We start from the raw sequence: 21998 nt of genomic DNA on the forward strand, positions 1-21998 counted from the left end.
GATAATGTTGCTCATTATACGAGTAGAAATTTTATGTAGGCTATGCATATTCTTTATATTCCAGTCCCTCGAAATCCTATCGATGATTGTCACTTCACGTCCTTTGATATAGTTTTCCCAGTAGTCAATTAGCAATTCGCAGGGCATATGGTAGGGGTCGAAGGACGTACTCGGTTCCTAGGTGATGACCCCGCAAAGCGCATAATACTAATGTAGGTCGATCCCCCACTATTTAGACCAAAAATTTAGAGGTTTGCAGGTAGTATATATCGCTGTATGCAGACGGCTCAAACTTTGTTGTTTAGAAGTCTTTTAAAGAGGCCTTTGTCCAACAGTAGACGTTCAAGTGCTGATAATGATAATGATAAAAGAGATGCCTTAAAATACTTACATTGGTCAAAAAAGGTGCGTTATCGTTGATGTCCGTGAGCTCCAATATGACCTCAGTTGTGGATCTCAAGCTATCTGATCCCAGTCTGCCCCCGTGGTCGGCTGCCATGATCAAAATCTGCCATCTTGCAAATCCACTCGGTTGGTCCCTGTCTAAAGGTTTGGTGAGACGAAGGCAGCCATCGTTGTCGATCTGCAGGAATTCCTTCTGTTCGTGCTTGACTAATGAGTAGACAATGTTCTGCGGCTCGTTTCTGTCGAGATCTGGATCGTAAGCCTCCACCTGGTAATCAAATCAATTATAATATTCAATTTAATTTATAATAAAAATAAATTTATAATAATAATTCAACCGATTCGTGTTCATCGAATGAGTTACAAGTATATTGTTCGTGTACGAGTGATGTTTCAGTGATGATCTTCATTATCCGTTTACGTATTTAGAAATAGTTCAAACCAAAGCGCTTGAAATTAAAACCGTGTAATATTAAACTTACGAATACAGGGTAACTCTAAACTTTAATTCCAATATTAGGAACATAATTCCGCACAAAATAAAATTAACGCCATTGATAGTTTTTTGGCAAATTATATCGACTTGCACAATATATAACTGTGATAAAATAAATAAACACAATGATTACCTTAACAATGCACCCTTCATACAATTTCTCTTCCTCGATCGTCTTAGTATAGTTAGCCAAAAAGACAGGCGGGTTATCGTTCAAGTTTTCGATCTTGATGAGGACTTTAGCATAGTCTTCATATAATCCATCGAATGCTCTGACGTCTAAACTGTAACTGGTTATGTTTTCGTAATCTAGCTCGTTGTTGACTCGGATTTCACCAGTAAAGTTTCTGATGACGAATGCATCGTAAGTGTTGCCAGCAACAATACTGTACGTTACCACAGATGCTGAAATAAATATTTACAGTATATAGAAAACATTTAGTAATATAACTATCAAAAATTTTAACATATTTAAACTTAAGGATACCATAGTTGTAGAAAGTTTGTGATTTGAGAATCGTGAGAAAACATTATCGAAAACGTTGATTAGAGACTTTTTAGACTGATTAAGAAATACATCATAATTAGACATTATTGTCTTAATATTGAATTTTATATTTTACCTGTATCTATATCCAAAGCAGTAACTTGTGTAACTAGCTCGTTTATGTTTGCGTTCTCAGCAATCGACTCTGCGACATACGTATCTTGTGTGAAATGTGGCGGATTATCATTTTTATCTGCGATTTCTATAAGGAACACTTGCTGGCCTGCATTATGTTTTCCAGGAATAAGGGCGGATTCTGAATTGTCTGTTGCAATGATTTTAATGTTATAAAAACTTCTCTCTTCTCTATCAAACATTTTGAGTGTGGTTATGTTTCCCGTAATACTATCAATAGCGAAGGGATCAGATGCATCTCCTAGTTCATACGTTATTTGATTGTTTGCTGATGTACCGTCAGCATCAAATGCTCTTACTTGCATTACAGGCGTTCCGGGAGGTTCATTTTCTAGAACACTACCGGACCTTATTTCACTAAATATTGGTATGTTATCATTAACATCTTCAACTTCTATTTGGATTATCGTTTCAGCGGCTAATTTGTAATTGTTCTAAAATATTAAAAATTTATTATTTTCCAATTTAATTTAATTACAAGTTTAATTTAGTTTAATTAAAAGTTTTATAAATACCTGTATTCTAACAGTTAATGTATAATCTGTAATTTTTTCATAATCTAAATGGTTTCCAAGCTTGATATAGGCAGTATTAGCTTCAGGTTCTAAAACGAACGTGTGCCATTTGTTTGTTTGTTCAGTCTGACCCATCACCAGCTCAAATTGTAATTTATTTTCTTCAGGTATATTTGATCTAAAAAGTTAAGATTATGATTACAACAAGTATTGTTTGTACTGTAAAAAAACAATTAATTAATTCTTCTCAAATAATAAGTAAGCAAATTATGGCTTATTCTATTCAATAATGCAACACACGAAAAGTTGGAACAATTTAATCTGCCTAATGAAATCAAAAGATTCCATTAAGCTCGGAGTATTCCTTAATAATCTTTTAAGTACACTTTGATAATATCTAATTTTGTTCAGACTAAATTAAATTTGAATACTTACACCGCCCTTACGGTAGCTATGGGTGTGGTGAAGTCTGCGTAATTTTCTTTTAATCTTATCGGTTGAAGGGGCACTTCTATAAAAGACGGGCTTTTCTTGTTAGACTCCACGACTTGGATGTCTAAAGTAATCGAACTTTGTTGCGGCGGATCACCCATGTCTTTTACTATCGCGCTCAACTTGAATTTGTATCCTGGGACTTTCTGCATAAATTTACAAAGATATTAGTACAAAGTTTATTAATTCAGGGTGGCAATGTCTGGCTTTAAAATTAATACCGTTTGGGTAGTAGCTTAGAACATTGTAATTTGTTGAGGAGTTTGAAAAATATTTACTAATTTACGTTGTTTTAAACTAATAACTTAATGAGAACTCGTAAAGTTCGAATCAGTTATTTATAATAACACGAATAAAAGAGGTCTCCCTCAATCTAATATAATCGTAAGTTACGAGACTAGTTTTACATACAATTAAACACTATTTTTGATTATATTGTTTTTGATGATACATTGAAAGTCATAAAGATAATACCTAATACAGTGATTAGTGTGTAATCAATTATTTAAAGAAGTGCAATAAAAAAAAATATAATAGTAACTTACGTCAATAGTCTTGTTTAAAAATATAACCCCGTTGTCTGGATCGATGTAAAAATATGCCTGATCGGGAGAGTTGGAATCAAGGCTGTAGTGTACGATGGAATTGTTCCCGTCATCGATGTCAGTGGCTGATATCCTCATCACCTCGCGGCCGCTCGGCAAATCTTGTGGTACTGACTCCGAATATGACTGCACAAAAGTCAACATTTGAATTTTCGAACTATACGTAAGTAATTGAAAGAAATAATAAATTCGAATCGTCGAGTCAAATAAGAAATACATTATCTGTTATTGAGAACGTCGAAATAAAAGAAAATAAAAATCTAAATTGAATATATTCGGTAATGTCTCACGAAAAGACTATGATAATATTCGGTAGAATTCCTTAATGCTACGAAGTTATGAAAGTTGTGTTTCACCTCGTTAAATATTTAGCCTTAGGGTTAGCTTAAATATGTGGTTATTTCACTTTGACATGTTCTACGCGAAGCATGCCTAAAGCTTAGAGAAAGTTTTTTTCCAAAATAATTATAATCGTGCTGTGTGAAAAAATGCATTTAGGGGAAAAAGAGCAGCCTAGCTAAAGAAAACACACCGACTAATAATGTGCAAAAAAAGTGAATCAAAAACACACGATACATACAAAATTATTACCGATAACGCCTTGAGTGGCGGCTTACGATCCTAAATCAGACATGCAGCAACATGCAAGTAGAGAAATAGAACTTTTTTTCAAATGCGTACGAAAATTCGATTGTTACCATAGCTTAATGTGGTTATGATAGAAAAATGATTAAAATATAAGCAATGGTAACATTCGATCGTTAGTATTAGTACAAAATGTAAGTGTTTTAATTATTTTAGAAATTTATGTGCGCAACTCTGTCTCTCATTTTGTGAAATTCTCTGTTCTTAAGAACAAACCTTCCAAACATCTCCACGGAAGACCTTCGAAAAACAGGCAAGTGTTAATAAAGTCTGCGCCACGGTTTGAGGCTAATGGACGAATTTCAAGTTAGTTACAATAGAGGAAAATAAACACAAAAATAGATTAGAAAACAACAATATTCCAGAAATGTGAGACCTAAAATTTAGAAGTGATACAAATGCAATTAGAAAAATTTAAATTTTGAAAACATTGCGTTGCAATAGTTATTAGGCCGAAAGCTTGTTAGATTATTGTTTTTTATCCGCAGTTTAGTTAACATTTATAGCTTTTACACTATGTTAAGATATTTTAATAGCGCATTTACAGTTTTAATGATGATAGTAAATAAATGCATTTGTGCCTCGAGCGGTTTCAACGAGCGCATGATTTTCTATAATTTTGTTATCGTGATGAATTTATTGCATTACAAGCTTTTTAAGACTACTTACAACTTTATCGAAGACTGGCTGATTGTCATTGATGTCTTCTATAAGTATTTTGATTGTGCACGCATCGTCTAATTGAGGTTGGCCGTTGTCACTCGCTCGAACTGTTATATAGGCTTCCTTTTCACGAGATGGCTCATCGTGGTCAAAAATCTGCACAATTTTAATGTAATAAACAAATATTAAGAAATATTAATTTAAGCCTACCTTTGCATTAATCCATTGCGAAAGCTAATACGTAGTAAATTACTTTACTCAACTTGAAAAGAATTTAAAAAGAAATTTTAGTGTACATTAAATAAATAAATTCAATGAAAAATTATGTTAATTAAACAAAAGCTTATATTAAATCATACTGACATCGGCTGTAGTTATTCTTCCCGTTTCAGGATCAACGTGAAATCGCTCTTTCTCACCAGGAGTTGAGACAAATTTGTACGTGACTGTACCACCCATTTCCGGTGGATCTCGATCCTCCGCATGGACCTGTAGGTGTTAAGGTAGAAACGTATATAAAGGTGCTAAAAATTTAAATATATTGATTCCGACAACTTGTAGTAAGTCATTTTGGCTGACTGAGAATATAATACTACTATTACATACATTCTTGAACTATTGATATTAAGTCTTTAATTGGAATTCCCCTAGCTTTAATTTTATGTTTGCTTTTGATTTTATGTTTGTATTTGTATGTTTACAACTTAACTATTACTATTATATTATTAGAACGAAAGAAAGTACTAGTAACAAATATACCGACGATTTCAAACTCAAGTCGACTTTTCTAAATATAATAAAAATTTAAACTCAAAATACAAAGACAAAGTAGACTTTGAAAATTACTTTATCGAATATAATATTTTTAATATGTAATTTACTAATATACCAAAAAAAAGAGTTATATTGTAAATAATAAGTATAAAAAAGTTACGATAATGGAATAGCGAATAATATTCGGAAGTAACTAAACGAATTCGATAAAAATAACCATTGATTGAGAATAAAATAAAAACATTCTAAAAATATCACGATAAATTAAATAAAGACTTAACTTAATATTATAGTTGTAACTGTTCAAAGATATCGTTAATCGTAAAGAGGAAAATATAAAAATGATCTGATGACTTTAAGTAGGTAACTCTGATGATTAAAAAAAATGATAAGTCGTACTCACTGTGAACACATAAGTGCCGATGGGCTGTTCCTCTTTTAACGTCGGCCTGTAATTCAGGCATTCGGTGAACAGCGGCTTGTGGTTGTCCTTCACTGCCAGCTTCGGTGACGTAGCCGGCGTGTACTGAAACCGTGGTATTGTGTGCTACTACATAAATACTGAGCTAACTTGTCTACTATGTCAAAAGCTCGGTCAATTCTACCCAACACTAACGTATACAGCCTGAGCAGAAATACAAAAAACTTTATCTGTGAGAACGCTTGAATTAGCGTTTTTTGTAAAATTCATCATGAATCTGTTTATGAAGGCACAGGACCAAAGCAATAGAAACTTAAGACATCCCCAAAAATTAGTCTTGGGCAGTTTTCCTAGTTCTGCAACTTACTTGAAAAGTTGCCATTTTGTTGCCATTGTATGGGTAAAATAATTCGTTGCATAAAAAATTTGAAATTATTGCCCTATAAAATATTAAAACCTACACTTAGAAAGTGGCTCATTAATTATGGATTATATTCAAACAAATATTTTTTTAATTATATAAATAAGTTGAATTGAATTGAACGCTACAATTTTATTAAAGCCTCATAGATCCACGATAAAAGAGATCTCTCATCATTGCAAGGTCGTAGACAGATTCTCGTTCGCTGGTCTATTGTCATACCCACTTCAAACACAGTCTTTTTGACTAATTGGAGGGAGACGGTAATATTAATGTTATTTAAAAGATATGGAAATATTCTTTTAAAGATAAAAACGCCTTTTTCATTGCGACATACTTTAACATTTTTAAGGTTTTCTAATGCTATTTTAAAAATTACTTAGTTTTTAGCACTATTTTAAGGATTTTTATCTTTCTGCTCATTCTATAAACAAACATCTTCGAACAAATTATTACGATTTATTAGAATTGGGCACAATAAAAGTTACTTTCGTACAAGGCGTTTGTACATATTGCAACTTGTTTAGGCAACTGTCAAAAGGTTGCTAAATTATCACAGTTTCACAAAATTTCATTTAAATTGTAAAAAAACAATCAGCTGCGAGTTGCCAGTTGTCGCAATTAAAAGCTATAAGTTGCTACGTGTGCAAAGCGCCTTAAAGTGAATAATAAATAATGGATAACATTTTTCAATTAGTAGACATTGAAAGTAACTTTTTATCTAAACACGCAATCATGATTAAGTACAATACTAACTTTATTCAAATAATACATTTCAAATACCATGCATATCTAGATTTATAGAAAAATTTGTACATAATTAAGTAGTTAAAACACTAATGATTGTACGAACAGATTTAGGACTTACATAAGTTAGAACTCTGTTATGAAAAATATTACAATATTATTAGTTTTTAAAATTAATTTAAAACAGTGATTATCATAAAATGGGATATGATATTGTGACTATTAAATATTGTACTTACATACATCCTCGAAAGCTAAGTTAATCAAGAGAAATATATCAAGTACAATAGACATTACAGCTGAGATTATATTATGAACATGCATCAATACAGTTTTAAAGTTTCAATTAAAAAATAAGCCAGAAATTAACATGAACTCTAAGGGGACAAAGCTTTTAGGGCCAAATCAATAAGTGATAATATGATTAAGATGAATGATTGTTAATATGGATGGTTCGGATGACGTAGCATACTCACGGATGAATGTATTGGCAGGTACCCTTCGAGATGCCTTGAATGCCTTAATCTCGTAACGTGATGTGTTGTGTGATCCCGAACTGAAAAGAAAAAACAATTGCGATAAGCAACCAAAAATCTATTTTTTATAAACCTTAACAAGAATTGTAAAAAGAAATTTTGCACGATAGTCTAAAAAGATAGTGAACACTAACTTAAATAACGTAATTTTTACCAATATGCATAATATCAAAAGTTGCGGAACCGAAGGGAATAAAGCTCATATCTAGGCTAACTCGGTCTCAGTCAGACATAATGTTTCGCAAGTTTTAATACATATTACTATATTCTTTGTCAAATTGAGACCAAAAAGAAATGGTGCAAAAATAGGGAAATTAGAAAGTGAAAAAAGAAAGCATAACTATTTCGATTTAATGCATGAATGACTGTGTAGCTTTTGTTTAAAGCCACTTATTTGTCAGCGATCAATAAAAGGGTGGAACCACGCTAATTTAGATTAACCAACTGGAGCAATACAAGAATAGACAATCACAGGAACCGTGCTTTCTCTTACTTAGTCAACGTTTTTCACAACTAGATAAAGCCTTAAAGAAGTAGCACAACTTTCCATTGTAAATAAATCAGAAAACTTCTCATATTCAAAAATTGTATAGGTAAACTAAACTCTAAAATTACAAACTACTCAAAATCCCTGTAGGATATTAAATAGTTGTCATTTAGTTGACCGTAACTAATTTTACAACCTAATTGACTTTAACTTTAATTGCTTCAGCTTATCTTTAAATACAAACATAAAACAATAATCCTTCTAATAATAATCAATTAAACGCTGCGGTTACGGAAATCACAATTAATTAATTAACGAAGAACGACAATTAGGCCCGTTGATTAATTAGTGACAAACATGGCGTACGATAAAATATAATTGTCATTTTAATTAAGTTAATTAAATATGCATACAACATCTCAAATTGAAATTGCGAAACAATCAGAACTTTCAAGCATTTAAGATAATGAGTGCGAAAAGGAAAGGTATATTGTATTAACTAATCTAGATACAAGAAATGAAGGAGAACTACAGCTGGAAGCCAGTTACTGCATATCTTAAGAGACACGACTCCGGTGCACTTTAGCGATGAAGGAGATAAGGCTAATTTACCAAGGCGTTATAATATTGTTGGAACGACCTTAATACTAATGAAGGTAGAGCTTAAGCACAGTTACTTAATGTCGTAGTTTCGTATATGGTACAAATTACGTAACTGGTGTAGTATGTAAATATAATACAAACATTACAAACGGCATAACGTTAAAGTACAAATTATCTGATCAAAGAAAAGAGAAAATTGATGTTCGATATAAATTTACCGATGTTTGTATTGGTATCGTCGGAGTTCTATTAACAATACAAACAGGGTAATTTAGTTCTTCAAACATTTGTAGCGGTTATCAAGCGAATAAAATGTTTAGGCATTTATTTTATGGCCTATATATTCAGACTTCACTTTATGTTATCGGTTCTGATAGAGGCACACTAGAAATATTCCAGCCATATTTCCAGCACTTCACAAGAGTCAACTTCATTGGGTGTTTGAATGCCTCCTGCGGTACGTCGATCCTTTTACAGCTCTCTGCACTTTTCATTTGATTACTTCGAGCATATCGATTCCTGAGTGACTGGTCTTTCCAATAAGGTTTCAATTATGTTATACTTAAGACTATTTTTAACCGCGGTTGTGTTCGCGGTCAAAAGAAAAACATTTACGGTTTAGACCGTTAAAGTGTCGTAAAAAAACTTAAGATTCGGACAGTAATGACCTTATTTCCATCGATATGAATAAGTTATTTCTGCAGATCTCCTCATCTCTGATTTGATCTCGCAGAGATACTCCAAGCATAGCTCGCACCATCGCCCATGAAAGCTTTTGACATAGCTCAACAAGTCGCGAAGCACATAGTTTGAAGAGCCGATGGACGTTTGGTCCCAAGATGCTGGAATGGCGACCCCGCATCGAAAAGCGCAGTGTTGGTCGACCTCCATAAGGTCGACTGAAGACATCTAGCGGATTGCAGAGAGCCGCTGGATGCTGGTGGCTCAAGACCGTTTTGTGTAGAAGTCCATGCAAGAGGCTTATGCCCAGCAGTGGACGTCCATCGGGTGTTAATGATGATGATGATGATAAATAAATCTCGCTTTATAGTTTATATCATTTTCATAATATTGTTTGTAAATACATTCAAAAATCTATTAATCTGATTGTAAAGAAAAAATGCTCTATCCAATCTAGGTTTTGAAACAACGGTTTTTGTACGTTTTCTTACTGTCGTTTTGTACTTAAGTAATTAAATGTTATCGCTGGTTTATTTTACACCAAGCTTAGCCTTAAAGCCTATATTTTTATCCGATTTCTTAGATTGGATTCAATTGCGATAATCTCTTGATATTAATGTAAAGTAGTCTTAAATAAAAATACCCTTCACTTAAAATAAGGAAAGATAATTATAGAAGACCATCGATGTCTTTTCTTCTTTTATTTTCGCTTTCTTTCTATAAAGCTACATATCCATTGTTCGTTTGCGATAAATCTCGCAATAGGTATTCAATATGTTTTGTATAACATTCACCATTTGACCTTAGCTTCATACAGTGCAAAATGTTATCGAAAGTTCAACGTAAGCTCAGGAGAACAATTCGTCGCGCTATTATCGGAGTAAATAATAAAGTTTCAATAGAAAACAAATCGAACACCGTGGAAAATACAATCACTCAGTGGGTGCGGAAATCTCGCTTTACTGAAGGATTTTTATCATAGTATTGTTGCAATAAGCGTCAGATTTAATGTTTTCTACGTTCACTGGTTGTAATCATATAGAAGTTGTTTTAAATGACACAATTTGCTTTATTCAATTAAAATTGATGTTGAATTAGGAAGCGAGAGCTAACTTGATATGAGGAGGATGAAAATCCACACCCCTTTCGGTTTCTACACGAAAACATACTAGAACGCTAAATCCTTTGTTATTTCATAAGAGTTTGATAGTCCATGCTCTTACCACAGGTAAGGTAGTAAGCAACTGTAAAATTTGGATCATGCTATAGGAGATAACAGGTCTCAAATGTCTCGCAATTTTGGAAGTACTTGTATTAGACGTTTTTTGTTATCTCTCTTTAGTATCTTATGTCCTTCGTTTCCAGACATGATAATTTTAAGGAAAGCCGGCGATCGAACCCAGGATGTGCCAAGTAATTTACAAACAATCATACCCTTCCGACTGAAACTAGCAATGTTGGCAAAAACCAGCATGGGTGTAGTATTTCCCTGCACGAACTCTGTCACGAAAAAATTACTACCTACTAAAAGTGAACACAGCCTTTTGCCTAAAAATTTATGTGTTCTTTTGTTATTTGTGCAATAAAGTTATTATGTTGTTTCTTTTTTGTTCAACGGTAAGAGCAGTTGGACTCATCATCCAGGGGTGGTGGTTCGATCCCCGCCCCGTTGGTCTATTGTACCCACTCCTAGCACAGTCTTTCCTGACTAGTTGGAGGGGAATGGGAATATTGGTCATATTATAAAATATGGCAAATATTCTTTTAGAAAAAAAAATAGTCAATACAAGTTCAATGTCACGTTTAACCACTATAATTTACTCCGCTATCACATATCGTTAATAGTCCGTCGCTCCCACAAAATAAAAAAGTCAAAGCACCCTAAACGAAGTCCTATAAATTCCATGTAAATTCTCAGTCTAATTAATTATACGGTAACAATAAAATACGTAAATAATTTCGATATTAAAGCTATTTATTAAAATTCTATCTCCTAACGAAATTACCTTCGCAAATTCCCCTTTTAAACTTTCGTACACGGCAGCGTAGAAATGTTATCGAAAATTCAGTCAATGCTCGGGAGAACAATTTGTTGCGCTATTCCAAAAGTAATTAGCGTGTTTATGGTAGACGGTAACTTTATTTCGCACGAGGAGCAATCATTTTGTACACTAATTACTCAACTAATAACCGATTTTAAAGTTTATTGTGTACTGAGTGATATGTTATGCTAGCCACAAACGGTCAACTATTCTCACGTTTCTGTAGCACCCACGACTATAATTGGGATGATGACTAGGTTTGAATATATTGATCTTTATGATACATTCAGATAAATAAGGTCAATGTTAAGTAATTTATACATAAAAAGCAAAAGATTGTCTGGATATTTGCAAAATAAATGAGATTATAAAATTTTAAATGAAAATTTAAAAGTTTTAGCTTCCTTACAATAAATGTGACATTTTTTAATATATGAACTATAAACATAAACGCACAAAGTAACAAAGATATTACTAATTTTGTTTGAACGCACATACAAATCTAACTATCATTACATTACCTACGACGTCATTAGTTCGTGCCATTTTGTATGAGGCGTTTTTCAGGGATCCGCGGCGGCGCCGCAAATCTGACCGTTAAAATCCCTGTACCTCCGAAAGTAATGATAGCAGATACCCAGCTCCTTTTACAAAATTGCTTTACTATTAGCATACTCTTAATTTATGTACAATTTAAAAAAGTGTCATCATCCCTATTGATCGTGTGTTGGTCACTGCGTACATGACATGTAAAGTATGCCGCGTGGGTACTGCCCTTTGCTTTTCAGAAACGTGAGAATAATTGACCGTCAATGGCGACCTTTAAACGTTGTTTTATAATGTAGAATGTAGATGTATTTTCATTCCCTTAATATAGACCGAATGATCTGAAAGATCTGTAGGACGTATAATGTAATAAGTAGGACGTATAATGATGATATGATGGGACTTAAACACCTACACCCGAAGTTGACAGTCGCCGGGAAAACATATATAAATACGGCTTTTTTATACAATGACAAGTTATCTCTACGGGCCTTTTATGTATCTTGGTGTAGCATTGAAACAATGAGTTACTACGTAGTTTTTCATCGCTGTTTTATTTATTTCTACGATTAACTAACACTTATTTCAACGAAACTTACGTAAAAACATGCAATTTTTTGCTTATAACTTCTTTAATTTTAAATATAGGGCAAAAAGTTATTTAAACATATTTGTAGGCAAAACAATTTGCTACAGCGTATGACTTTTTTTTATAAGACACATAGTTTCCGAGATATCGCGAAAAAAGTGGTTTCACCTCTTTTTTCAAGATAGCGGCCGGGGGACAAGGGTGACGACCTCATAAACTTGAGGTTAAGCTTCGATTGATCCCCCACATATGTCCCAAAAAAAAAAAATAACGTCCTCTAAAGAATGCTAAGCTCATGTAACATTTCAATGGACTATTAAGTGAATTAATATTGTTGTTTAATGTAAATCAAACCTGTAGGTGTAATATCAAGGTAAGTAAACGTTCTGAAAGAACATAATAACTTGGGAGCTCACGTGCCCGTGCCGGTAAAATCTCGTTTCGTAAAAGATTTCGAGCACTCGGAGAGCGAATGCGGTAACTTTTATAAAACTTTTTGTTGTTACTACTTATCCACTACTTACTTGGAGATTTGCTCTGTGCGTAGTTACATATTCATCATAATAAAACCTATGATAATATATGAGTAATATTATGAACCAAACTTTTAGTTTTTAAAGTAAAATGTATATGTTAACTAATTATATAGCAATCTAATCTCTTTCTACTCATAAACCTTATCTGTTTTTAAGATTTTTTTTTTTTTATTTTTTTCAAGTTAGGACTACAATCTCACCTGATGGTAAGTGATGATGCAATCTAAGATGGAAGCGGGTTAATTTGTTAGGAGGATGAAAATCCACATCCTTTCGGTTTCAACAGGATATTGTACGGAACGCTAAATCGCTTGGCGGTACGTCTTTGCCGGTAGGGTAGTAACTAGCCACGGCCGAGCTGGCACAACCGAATCGAATCGAATTTGTGTGTTTGTCACTGCGCCACGGAGGTCGTCAAAATCATACTCATATTATAAACCAGATTCTTAGTTTCTAAATTAAAATGTATGTGTTAACCCCAGAATTATACAACTAAGCTACGAGCGCTTTTTGGTTCAAGACTTCCCGCTAGTAATCTTATATCTCTCAACTCAGAAACCTCATCTGATCCTACGTTCTTCTCAAAACAGAGATCTGAATCTAATCAGGTAAACTCCATCATAGCAAACGTCTCTGACAGAGCTTGCGACGCTCTCCAGAATGGAATCTAACGCTAATGCACTTTATAGACGCAAAAATGCACTGTCTACCCTGAGGACTCAATACAAACCTAAGAAGGAATTTTCAATTTTGTACAATTTTTACGTATATTTGCGCCTACCTTAGTTGAAAACCTAGTGCACGCCAATGGATACGAGTCCATATTAAAGACTAGAGGACAATGCCAATTTTTTCGTGTGGTAAACAATTCATCAATGTTTCATTAGAATTAGATCAAAAGAAAAAGTGAAATAGAAATATTCTTACCTATATTTTAGTAAGAGTAGGTATGTATAATAAACAGCCATAACGCTACTAAACCACATAACAATATTACAAACACACTTGTAATATAGTATGGATATTTCAAAATAAAGAAAAAATAAAATAGGTCATATTTACATATACAATAAGAAATATATTTCCATACACCTGCGTCGGCGGACAGCTTTGCGTGTCTCTGACACCGGAACCTAGCTTTTTTTCTCAGCGATCCTTTGTTAGGCTTCCTTTTGCTACGAAAGGGGATCCGAGCATCTGGAGGGGGCGAGGTAGCTGTAGAAGGCATTGTGAATTGTGATGGCTGCATTGAGTGACTCGGCAGAGTGAAGATTCTCGTAATATTTTTAATTAAGTTAATAATTTTTACTTTATTAGTTTAAAAACCGGTATTGATAAGCTTCGATTGACCCCTCTCTTTGCAATAAATTGAATTGTTAAAAGTTAAAAGAATAAATTGAATTGCAATGGATTTTGCAATAAATTAAAGCATGAAAATGTTGCTTAACAGTAGTCTAAGTAAGAATCTCCTACTCTTATTTAATTTCAAAGTTCATGATATATTTTGCTTAGCTTTTCTAAACTACGCATGTGGGAACAATGTCCAAATCTTGATTAACGTCTGTCTCGTAAAATATATTCGGAGTATATTGTTTTAGTTAAATACCTGTAAAACATGTGACATTGCACGCTTACGGTATCAATATAAAACTAAAACTAAAGCTGCTTAAAAAAATTGATGTTCATTAAAATATAGTAAACCAATATATACCAAACCAATTCAACAATATTTAGTAATACATTTCAGACCCCGTGGTCCGATACTTTAGAAGACGTAACGTTGTTTATGTATCCTCCGAGAGGAGCCGTGTTACTTTCGGACGGGCCAATTTGAATATTCAAGTGTGGGCACGTTCAGTAAGCGATGTCGATGGTCGTTGAGGGATTTTGTTTCTTTTTTCGTCTTTTTTTCCTCTATACAGAGAGTGGGTTTTAGTTGAGAGCCGAGGTGCAAGCAATTAGCTTTGGGACGTCCTTTTGTGACACATTGAGGTGAACTAAAATTAATTGCTCTGCTTTGGACAGCTTAATTTTCCAATCGGTTTAAAAGTGATTTAGAGTTTAGTTAAGCCACGTGTTTAAATGTGTTATTTAGCCCAGTGAATTGAATAGAGTTGTTAATTAGATAACAGTAATATTATTTAATATGCGCAAACTATGTTTTTTGATGTGATCAACTGCCTGAAAAACACTACTAAAGTGATTTTCAGGCAGTTATTACCTAAGTGCAGGGTAAATTAACTTTAGCCTAAAATATTATTTATTTTATTGAGAAGGTACGCAAGGAAAATGGTAGTTCTATAAATGGAAAGGAAGAATGGTATTTGTCAATTGTAACACTTTTTACAACAAAGTGTTAAAAATGAAAAAGAGATTATTGGATTGATCTCGATCCCAAGCTATAATTAAGTTTATTTAATTTCGCTGTAACTCGAAAATCTCTTCTAACTAAAATGTTTAGAACATACACAAATACGAACCATAAAAAAGTATGCCAAAATTATTTACATTCTTTGAGCCGGATATTGGAAAAAAAACGTTTAATTTTGTTTGCTTTCCATCACAAAAGTTTGCACGAGATATGCAAAAAATAATGGCGTATTTTAATGAAACGTGTCATTTTATATCGACAGGCACTTAATGGTTATTTATAACATGTCACAGACAGTGGCGTGCTCAGGGTTTTCTGTTAGAGTAGGCACAACAAATTCCTTCCATATCAGTCTTAAAAACATGTAGGTATGTGGAAAATTATATTTCTTTTTAGCTGACTTTTGTTACGCCTTCAAATATACATTATATTTTGTATTTTTTATGATTTATGAACAAATTTTTAAAACTAAAAATTATGGAATTTCCATACAAACTTTCAACCCCTATTTCACCCTCTTCTCATTTTATTTTCGAAATAAAAAGTATCCTATAACCTTCTTCAGGTTGAAATCGGAGGGGAGTGCGTCAAAAACATAACCAAAGAATTTGAATATCATTATAAAAGCTTACATCAAAAGATTTATTTCATTTTAAAATTAAAAAATAATCCCCAAATTTTTCGTTTTTATCTACTCGATAAAAAATGGTACATCACTAAGATTTAAGCTCAGATAAGAACTTCAGGGGCGAGAAAGGGCTCTCATAATCAGGGTTCGAGATAACAGCCTTAAAAACGAGTTATGTCTCTGAAAAGCCTCTGACTAAAGTAAGAGTACCTTTGATGAATAAACAAAAGTAGGAAAAGGCAAATTCATTTTTATTTGCCTCGTCGGTTCAGTGCCTATGTGGCTTCGAATTTTGAGGTCCTGGAATCGAGTAAAATCTACAACTCATGCTTTAAAATATATATTTTTTTATTTATATTGAAACCAATTTTTATAAATGTAACTTGTAAAATTAAGGACATTCCAAAAAAATTTCAGCCCCTATTTCACCCCCCTTCTTATTTTATTTTCGCGACCTGAAAATACCTTTTTCGTATTATGATCTCAAATCGTACCAAGTTTTATCTGAATTCATTCAGTAGTTTCAGCGTGATGTCCGGCCAACAAAAAACACAGTCAGACAGACAGACAAAAATATAAAAAAAAAACTTTTGTCTTCAGTATTGATTATAAAATGGCCTCCAACAAAAATTTTTCAAAATATCTTCAATATACAGAATTGGACCTGTCAGAGTTTTATTACAGTGACATGTATTAGAGGTTCAAATCTAGAACTCTTAGAATTCCGATCTACCCTCCGAATCGTTGAGCTAAGAACCTTAAACGATGAGTCATGTTACTCGGATTATGGTCATTTTCATCATAATTAACTGCAAGTCAATTTATCCTGGTTATTATCTGTTGACTGGACGCGGCACTCATTCGTTAATTGGTGTTGAATTTATGTTTTAATTATCGGTAATTTCTCATTTTACGAGAGAAGGTTTTAATTTTGAATATATGAGCTGTTTAACCCACACTTTTTGCGAAATAATTTAAATGATCACAATTACGTATTGAAATTTTAAACAATATATATATTTCTTCTCGTACTTATTTACATACTTTTTTTAAAATTTTAAACAACGTTGACATAAATAATAATTAATATATACTGGTTTATAATTAAAATTAAATTTCAAAAAAGCGTGTTTTCTTTAGTGCGTGATTTTAGTTAATTACACGATACTAAAACACAGATTAACCTTTTATAAAAAAATTATCCTGCTTATCTTATAGCTAAAAGCTGTGATAGCCCAGTGGATATGACCTCTGCCTCCGATTCCAGAGGGTGTGGGTTCGAATCTGGTCCGAGGCATGCACCTCCAACTTTTCAGTTATGTGCATTTTAAGAATTTAAATATCACTTGCCTCAAACGGTGAAGGAAAACACCGTGAGGAAACCGGAAGGAAAAAGGTAAAGGAAGTAAAGTCTGCCAATCCGCATTAGGCCAGCGTGGTGGACTATTGGCCAAACCCCTCTCATTCTGAGAGGAGCTCAGCAGTGAGCCGAAAATGGGTGGATAATGATGACGATGATGATCCTATAGCTAACTTCTGGAACGGCTGATCCGATTTTAATAATACTTTCACTGAAATTTAAGGAGGTTATTTAGCAACATATAGGGTACTTTTTATCCCGAAAAAATCCACGGTTCGTGCAGGATTATAAAAAAACTGCTGTAATTAATATACATATTATATTTTTAATATACTCATACTACTAAAACAAAAATAAGTTTTTTAATATTGGTGCATTCTCCATATACCTATAAGTATTCTAAAAAAAATACTTAGGAATTATCTATCTGAATACATTACGTCGTCTCAAGTTATGCCTCTTGAATTACCATTAACATTAGTAAATGCCTCCATAACTTAAACCATCGTCTTGTATCTACTAATGTCACAATAAATTATGCAGTCTGTCCATCTGGCGTGAGTGGAGTAGTTATGAAAGCTCCAACATTCATTACTATACTTCTAAATGGTTGCACGTTGAATACTTTAATATAATTTAGTCATAACTACACTGATTTATTTAGAAGCAGTACGATGATTTATTGAAAAATCATGTACCTTCAGATTTAAATAAGGAGATTCTACTCTCCTTACTCTCCTAAGAGAATAGAATGAACAAATCTAACAAATATTTAATGGCATATTAGGCGATAGGAAAGCCATATTTTATCCCCATAAGACGTGAAAAGGTATATTATAATATGAGAGTATAATATAACTAGCTGACGCCGCGCGGTTTCACCCGCGTAGTTCTCGTTCTCGTAGGAATATGGGGATAATATTTAGTCTAGCCTTCCTCGATAAATGGGCTATCTAACAATGAAAGAATTTTTCAAATCGGACCAGTAGTTCCTGAGTTTAGCGCGTTCAATCAAACAAACTCTTCCGCTTTATAATATTCGTATGACAAAGATCTGGTGCTCACAGACCATCGCTCTTCCAATCAAGTAACAAATGGAATAAAATTTACGCTTATCGAAGTCTCAGTTAAGGGCGAACCGCATAGCTAAACCGGTTTAAGTAATCGTCTGTCGGCGAATGTTCTAAACTTGCAAAGCTATTCAGCGTAGACTGAGCCTAGGCAACGTCTGTAACATGATTATCGGCTGTGCCTTTGAATGACATTGTTCCTAGAAACTCAGCTGGAGTTTAACATAAATCTATTATATCTATGTACATCTAACCTTATTATAAAACTTTAAAACACCTGACAGTAATTTGACTCTTTAGTGAAGCTTATAATTATAAAGATCGTAGCTCATTAGAGCCAACCGGGACCGCCTCGTCCTTAGGCGTCCACTTGTAGTCGAGTCGTCGCCGCGTCGTCAACAGTGAACCTCACATGATCTACGAATTTCCGAAAAGTGCTTCACGCGAGGCAAGCATGCCAGAACGAGCTCGAGTCATCCACTCGCAGGCCATGGACACCTCGCGAGCGAGGCGATCTGGTGTTAGTACAGAGTTGATGTAGTGAGCGCATGCCCATGCAAATCAAAAAATTAAGGAACGTATCTGCCTTCGATTCGGCGGGCGTAGGTTCGAATCCGGTCCGGGACATACACTCCCAACTTTTCAGTTATGTGCACTTTAAGAAATTAAATATCACGTGTCTCAAACGGTGAAAGAAAAACATCGTGAGGAAAACATGTGAATCCGCATTAGGCCAGCGTGGTGGACTATTGGCCTAACCCCTCTTATTCTGAGAGGAGACTCATGCTCAACAATGAGCCGAATGTGGGTTGTTAATTATGATGATATATAAAAACATCTGTATACACAATAGGTCATCAGATATCAGTAGCTTGTAATGGGTCGTTAAAATAAACTACTCTAAAGAATATACCAAATAGACCAATTTAACCCTTTACACTCATTTATTTCGTGGTTATCTAATAAACTAATGTATGATTTACCAACTTTCGCTTGTTTAAGTTACCCGGGAGACCGTGACCTGTGCAGTGGTGCGCATCGAAGCGTTCGTGGGAACTGCCCTTAATATAGGTAAAACTATGCATAACCCGAGCAAACACTATTCTAAATGTACATTTGTATATACGTCTTAGACTACAGCCTTTCTAGTGTACATTGTGCCTAGTGGGAGTTTTCAATATTTTCATACTGTTACTATCGCGTTGACGTAAACGCAAATTTATATGGAATTGAAACAGTTGTGCAGTAGTGCCACTAGATGGCGCTAATTCAATTCCATAGAAATTCGCGTTTACGTTAACGCGATAGTAACAGTATCAACCTGCCATTAGGCCCTCTGTTTACCAAAAAGGTAAAACTATGCATAACCTCAACACTATTCTAAATGTACATTTGTCTATACGTATACTACAGGCTTTCTTGTGTACTGTTTACCAACAAACAAATTAAAAATGAGGGTATAAATCACTAGTCATTTCACACCTAATAATAATAATTTAAAAAAATCCATTTTAAGAAATTAAATATCACGTGTCTTAAACGGTGAAGAAATAACATCGTGAGGAAACCTGCATACCAGATGTGTGAAGTCTGCCAATCCGCATTGGGCCAGCGTGGTGGACTATTGGCCTAATCCTTCTCATTCTGAGAGGAGACTCGAGCTCAGCAGTGAGCCGAATATGGGTTGATAATAATGAACAATAATTATAAAAACTTGTTCTTAAATTAATGAAAATAAATGAGATAAAATATAATAAATAAACATTTATCGATTTCGCGATTTAACTATGAAAACGTAACAAACAGATAAAGATACATGTGCATTTACATGATTTTAAGGATTTTACTTAAATTTCTTGTAAAAAATAATCTTCCCGACTTGTTCTCAAGGAGGATCGTGAATGCTATAAATCGTGACCAATGAAAAGCCTATTTTCCGTGACAAATTAATTAGATTAAAGAGTTCAACCCTTTCTGGGCTATTCATCTTGGCGCTTAAAATTGCTCACGTTTTCCGCGGGCCCTTTCTTTGACTCCTTGATTCGGGTTTAAATGGGAATTTGACTAAAAACTTCCTTTTAAAAGCACCGAATCAAACGAGCCTCTTTGTCTTAGTTTAATTTCGGTTTTGTAGTCATTTTTACTAATATTAGCTGACGCCGCGCGGTTTCACCCGCGTGGTTCCCGTTCCCGTAGGAATACGGGGATAATATATAGCCTATAGCCTTCCTCGATAAATGGGCTATCTAACACTGAGAGAATTTTTCAAATCGGACCAGTAGTTCCTGAGATTAGCGCGTTCAAACAAACAAACTCTTCAGCTTTATTATATTACACTGAGAGAATTTTTCAAATCGGACCAGTAGTTCCTGAGATTAGCGCGTTCAAACAAACAAACTCTTCAGCTTTATTATATTATTAGGATAGATTAGAAAGAGGTAAAGTTTGTGGTGTTCTAGGTGTAATCTCTGGATCGACTAAGATGATTTTGAAAATTATTTTACCACTACGGAGCCACGTTATTTGTGAGTGTCATATGCTACATTTTATCTCCTTATTGTTACGGGAACGGGAACTATGCGAGTGCAACCACGGGGCGTCGGCTAGTAATATCTTAGAGGAAAATTTTATATTTTTGTATGTAACGAATAAACTCAAAACTACTGGACCGATTTGAAATATTCTTTCACCAATAGAAAGCTACATTATGAACGAGTAACATAAGCTATATTTTATCCCCGTAATCCTACGGAAATAGGAACTATGCGGGTGAAACCGGCATCAAGACCAATGCTTGATGCCGGTTTGACTATGGTTGGAATCTACGTACGTTCTTAGAAAGTGACATTTTAAAAAAAAATTACCTCGATTTTTTTTCATATACCTCTCTCTCGAATACGTTAATGACGTATTTTCTATTAGAAAGGGGGATTTAGAGCATATACCCACCATGGTTTTTACATTCAGGTCTAAGGGCAAGTTTTGTGCTTTAAAATCGGGAGTTCGATTTTCAACTCATACTGCAGCAGAAATATCAAGGAGTACTACCATTGAATATAGATAATCAGTCTAGAGGTCGAAACGCGAGCTATACCTACGCACTTCGAACGTGGGGTGATCGTGGGGTGAAGACAGTTGCGACTGTGCCGCAGTGACGAACGCACGGTGTATTGGATTTTTTAATTATGACGACTAGGTAAAAAGCCTCACAACTGGTGGTCTATTATATTTATAAAGTTTGTCTAATATTTTGTATTCTAAAAGCATAATTTAAAATATAAATGCTTAAATAATAAAATTGTGTAGTGTAGGTAAATGACGTATTTATTTCAAAAATACGGCCGAGTTACTATACTGCTTATATTTTTACTGTGGTACTACTTTTCAGCTGTACTACTATAATTAGTCATAACGGAATAGTATATTTTATTTATATTGCGTCGTATAGGGCAGTGCTATTACCGCAATAATACATTATACGGCCACCCATAAAAGCGAATGTACCATGAAACCATGCCCAGCTTACGTAAGGGTAACACACGAAAGGTAAGGTGTTTGCAAGGAATCGCAAGGAGAGAATATTATAGAGAGGTAAAGTTGGTTAAACTTAATCGATTTTGAAAATTCTTTTACCAATAGAAAGCCACATTATTTGTGAGTGCCAGGCTGGCTCTATAGGCTGT

General features: G+C 34.0%; 1 protein-coding gene across 1 annotated transcript in view; it reads right to left on the reverse strand.

Annotated features, from left to right (window-relative positions):
• Positions 1–21998, reverse strand: part of LOC112043371 (DE-cadherin) — a 334333-nt gene that overhangs the window by 69018 nt on the left and 243317 nt on the right. The window contains exons 2-11 of the mRNA XM_052888463.1: positions 7343–7422; positions 5681–5803; positions 4867–4992; positions 4510–4659; positions 3136–3321; positions 2534–2736; positions 2099–2276; positions 1525–2017; positions 1035–1306; positions 392–673 (exon numbers count right to left, since the gene is read on the reverse strand). Of these exons, the coding sequence (XP_052744423.1) occupies positions 392–673; positions 1035–1306; positions 1525–2017; positions 2099–2276; positions 2534–2736; positions 3136–3321; positions 4510–4659; positions 4867–4992; positions 5681–5803; positions 7343–7422 (2093 nt within the window). The remainder of the gene's footprint in view (positions 1–391; positions 674–1034; positions 1307–1524; positions 2018–2098; positions 2277–2533; positions 2737–3135; positions 3322–4509; positions 4660–4866; positions 4993–5680; positions 5804–7342; positions 7423–21998) is intronic.

Source organism: Bicyclus anynana, chromosome 22 (assembly GCF_947172395.1).
Source record: "Bicyclus anynana chromosome 22, ilBicAnyn1.1, whole genome shotgun sequence".
Taxonomy (NCBI): domain Eukaryota; kingdom Metazoa; phylum Arthropoda; class Insecta; order Lepidoptera; family Nymphalidae; genus Bicyclus; species Bicyclus anynana.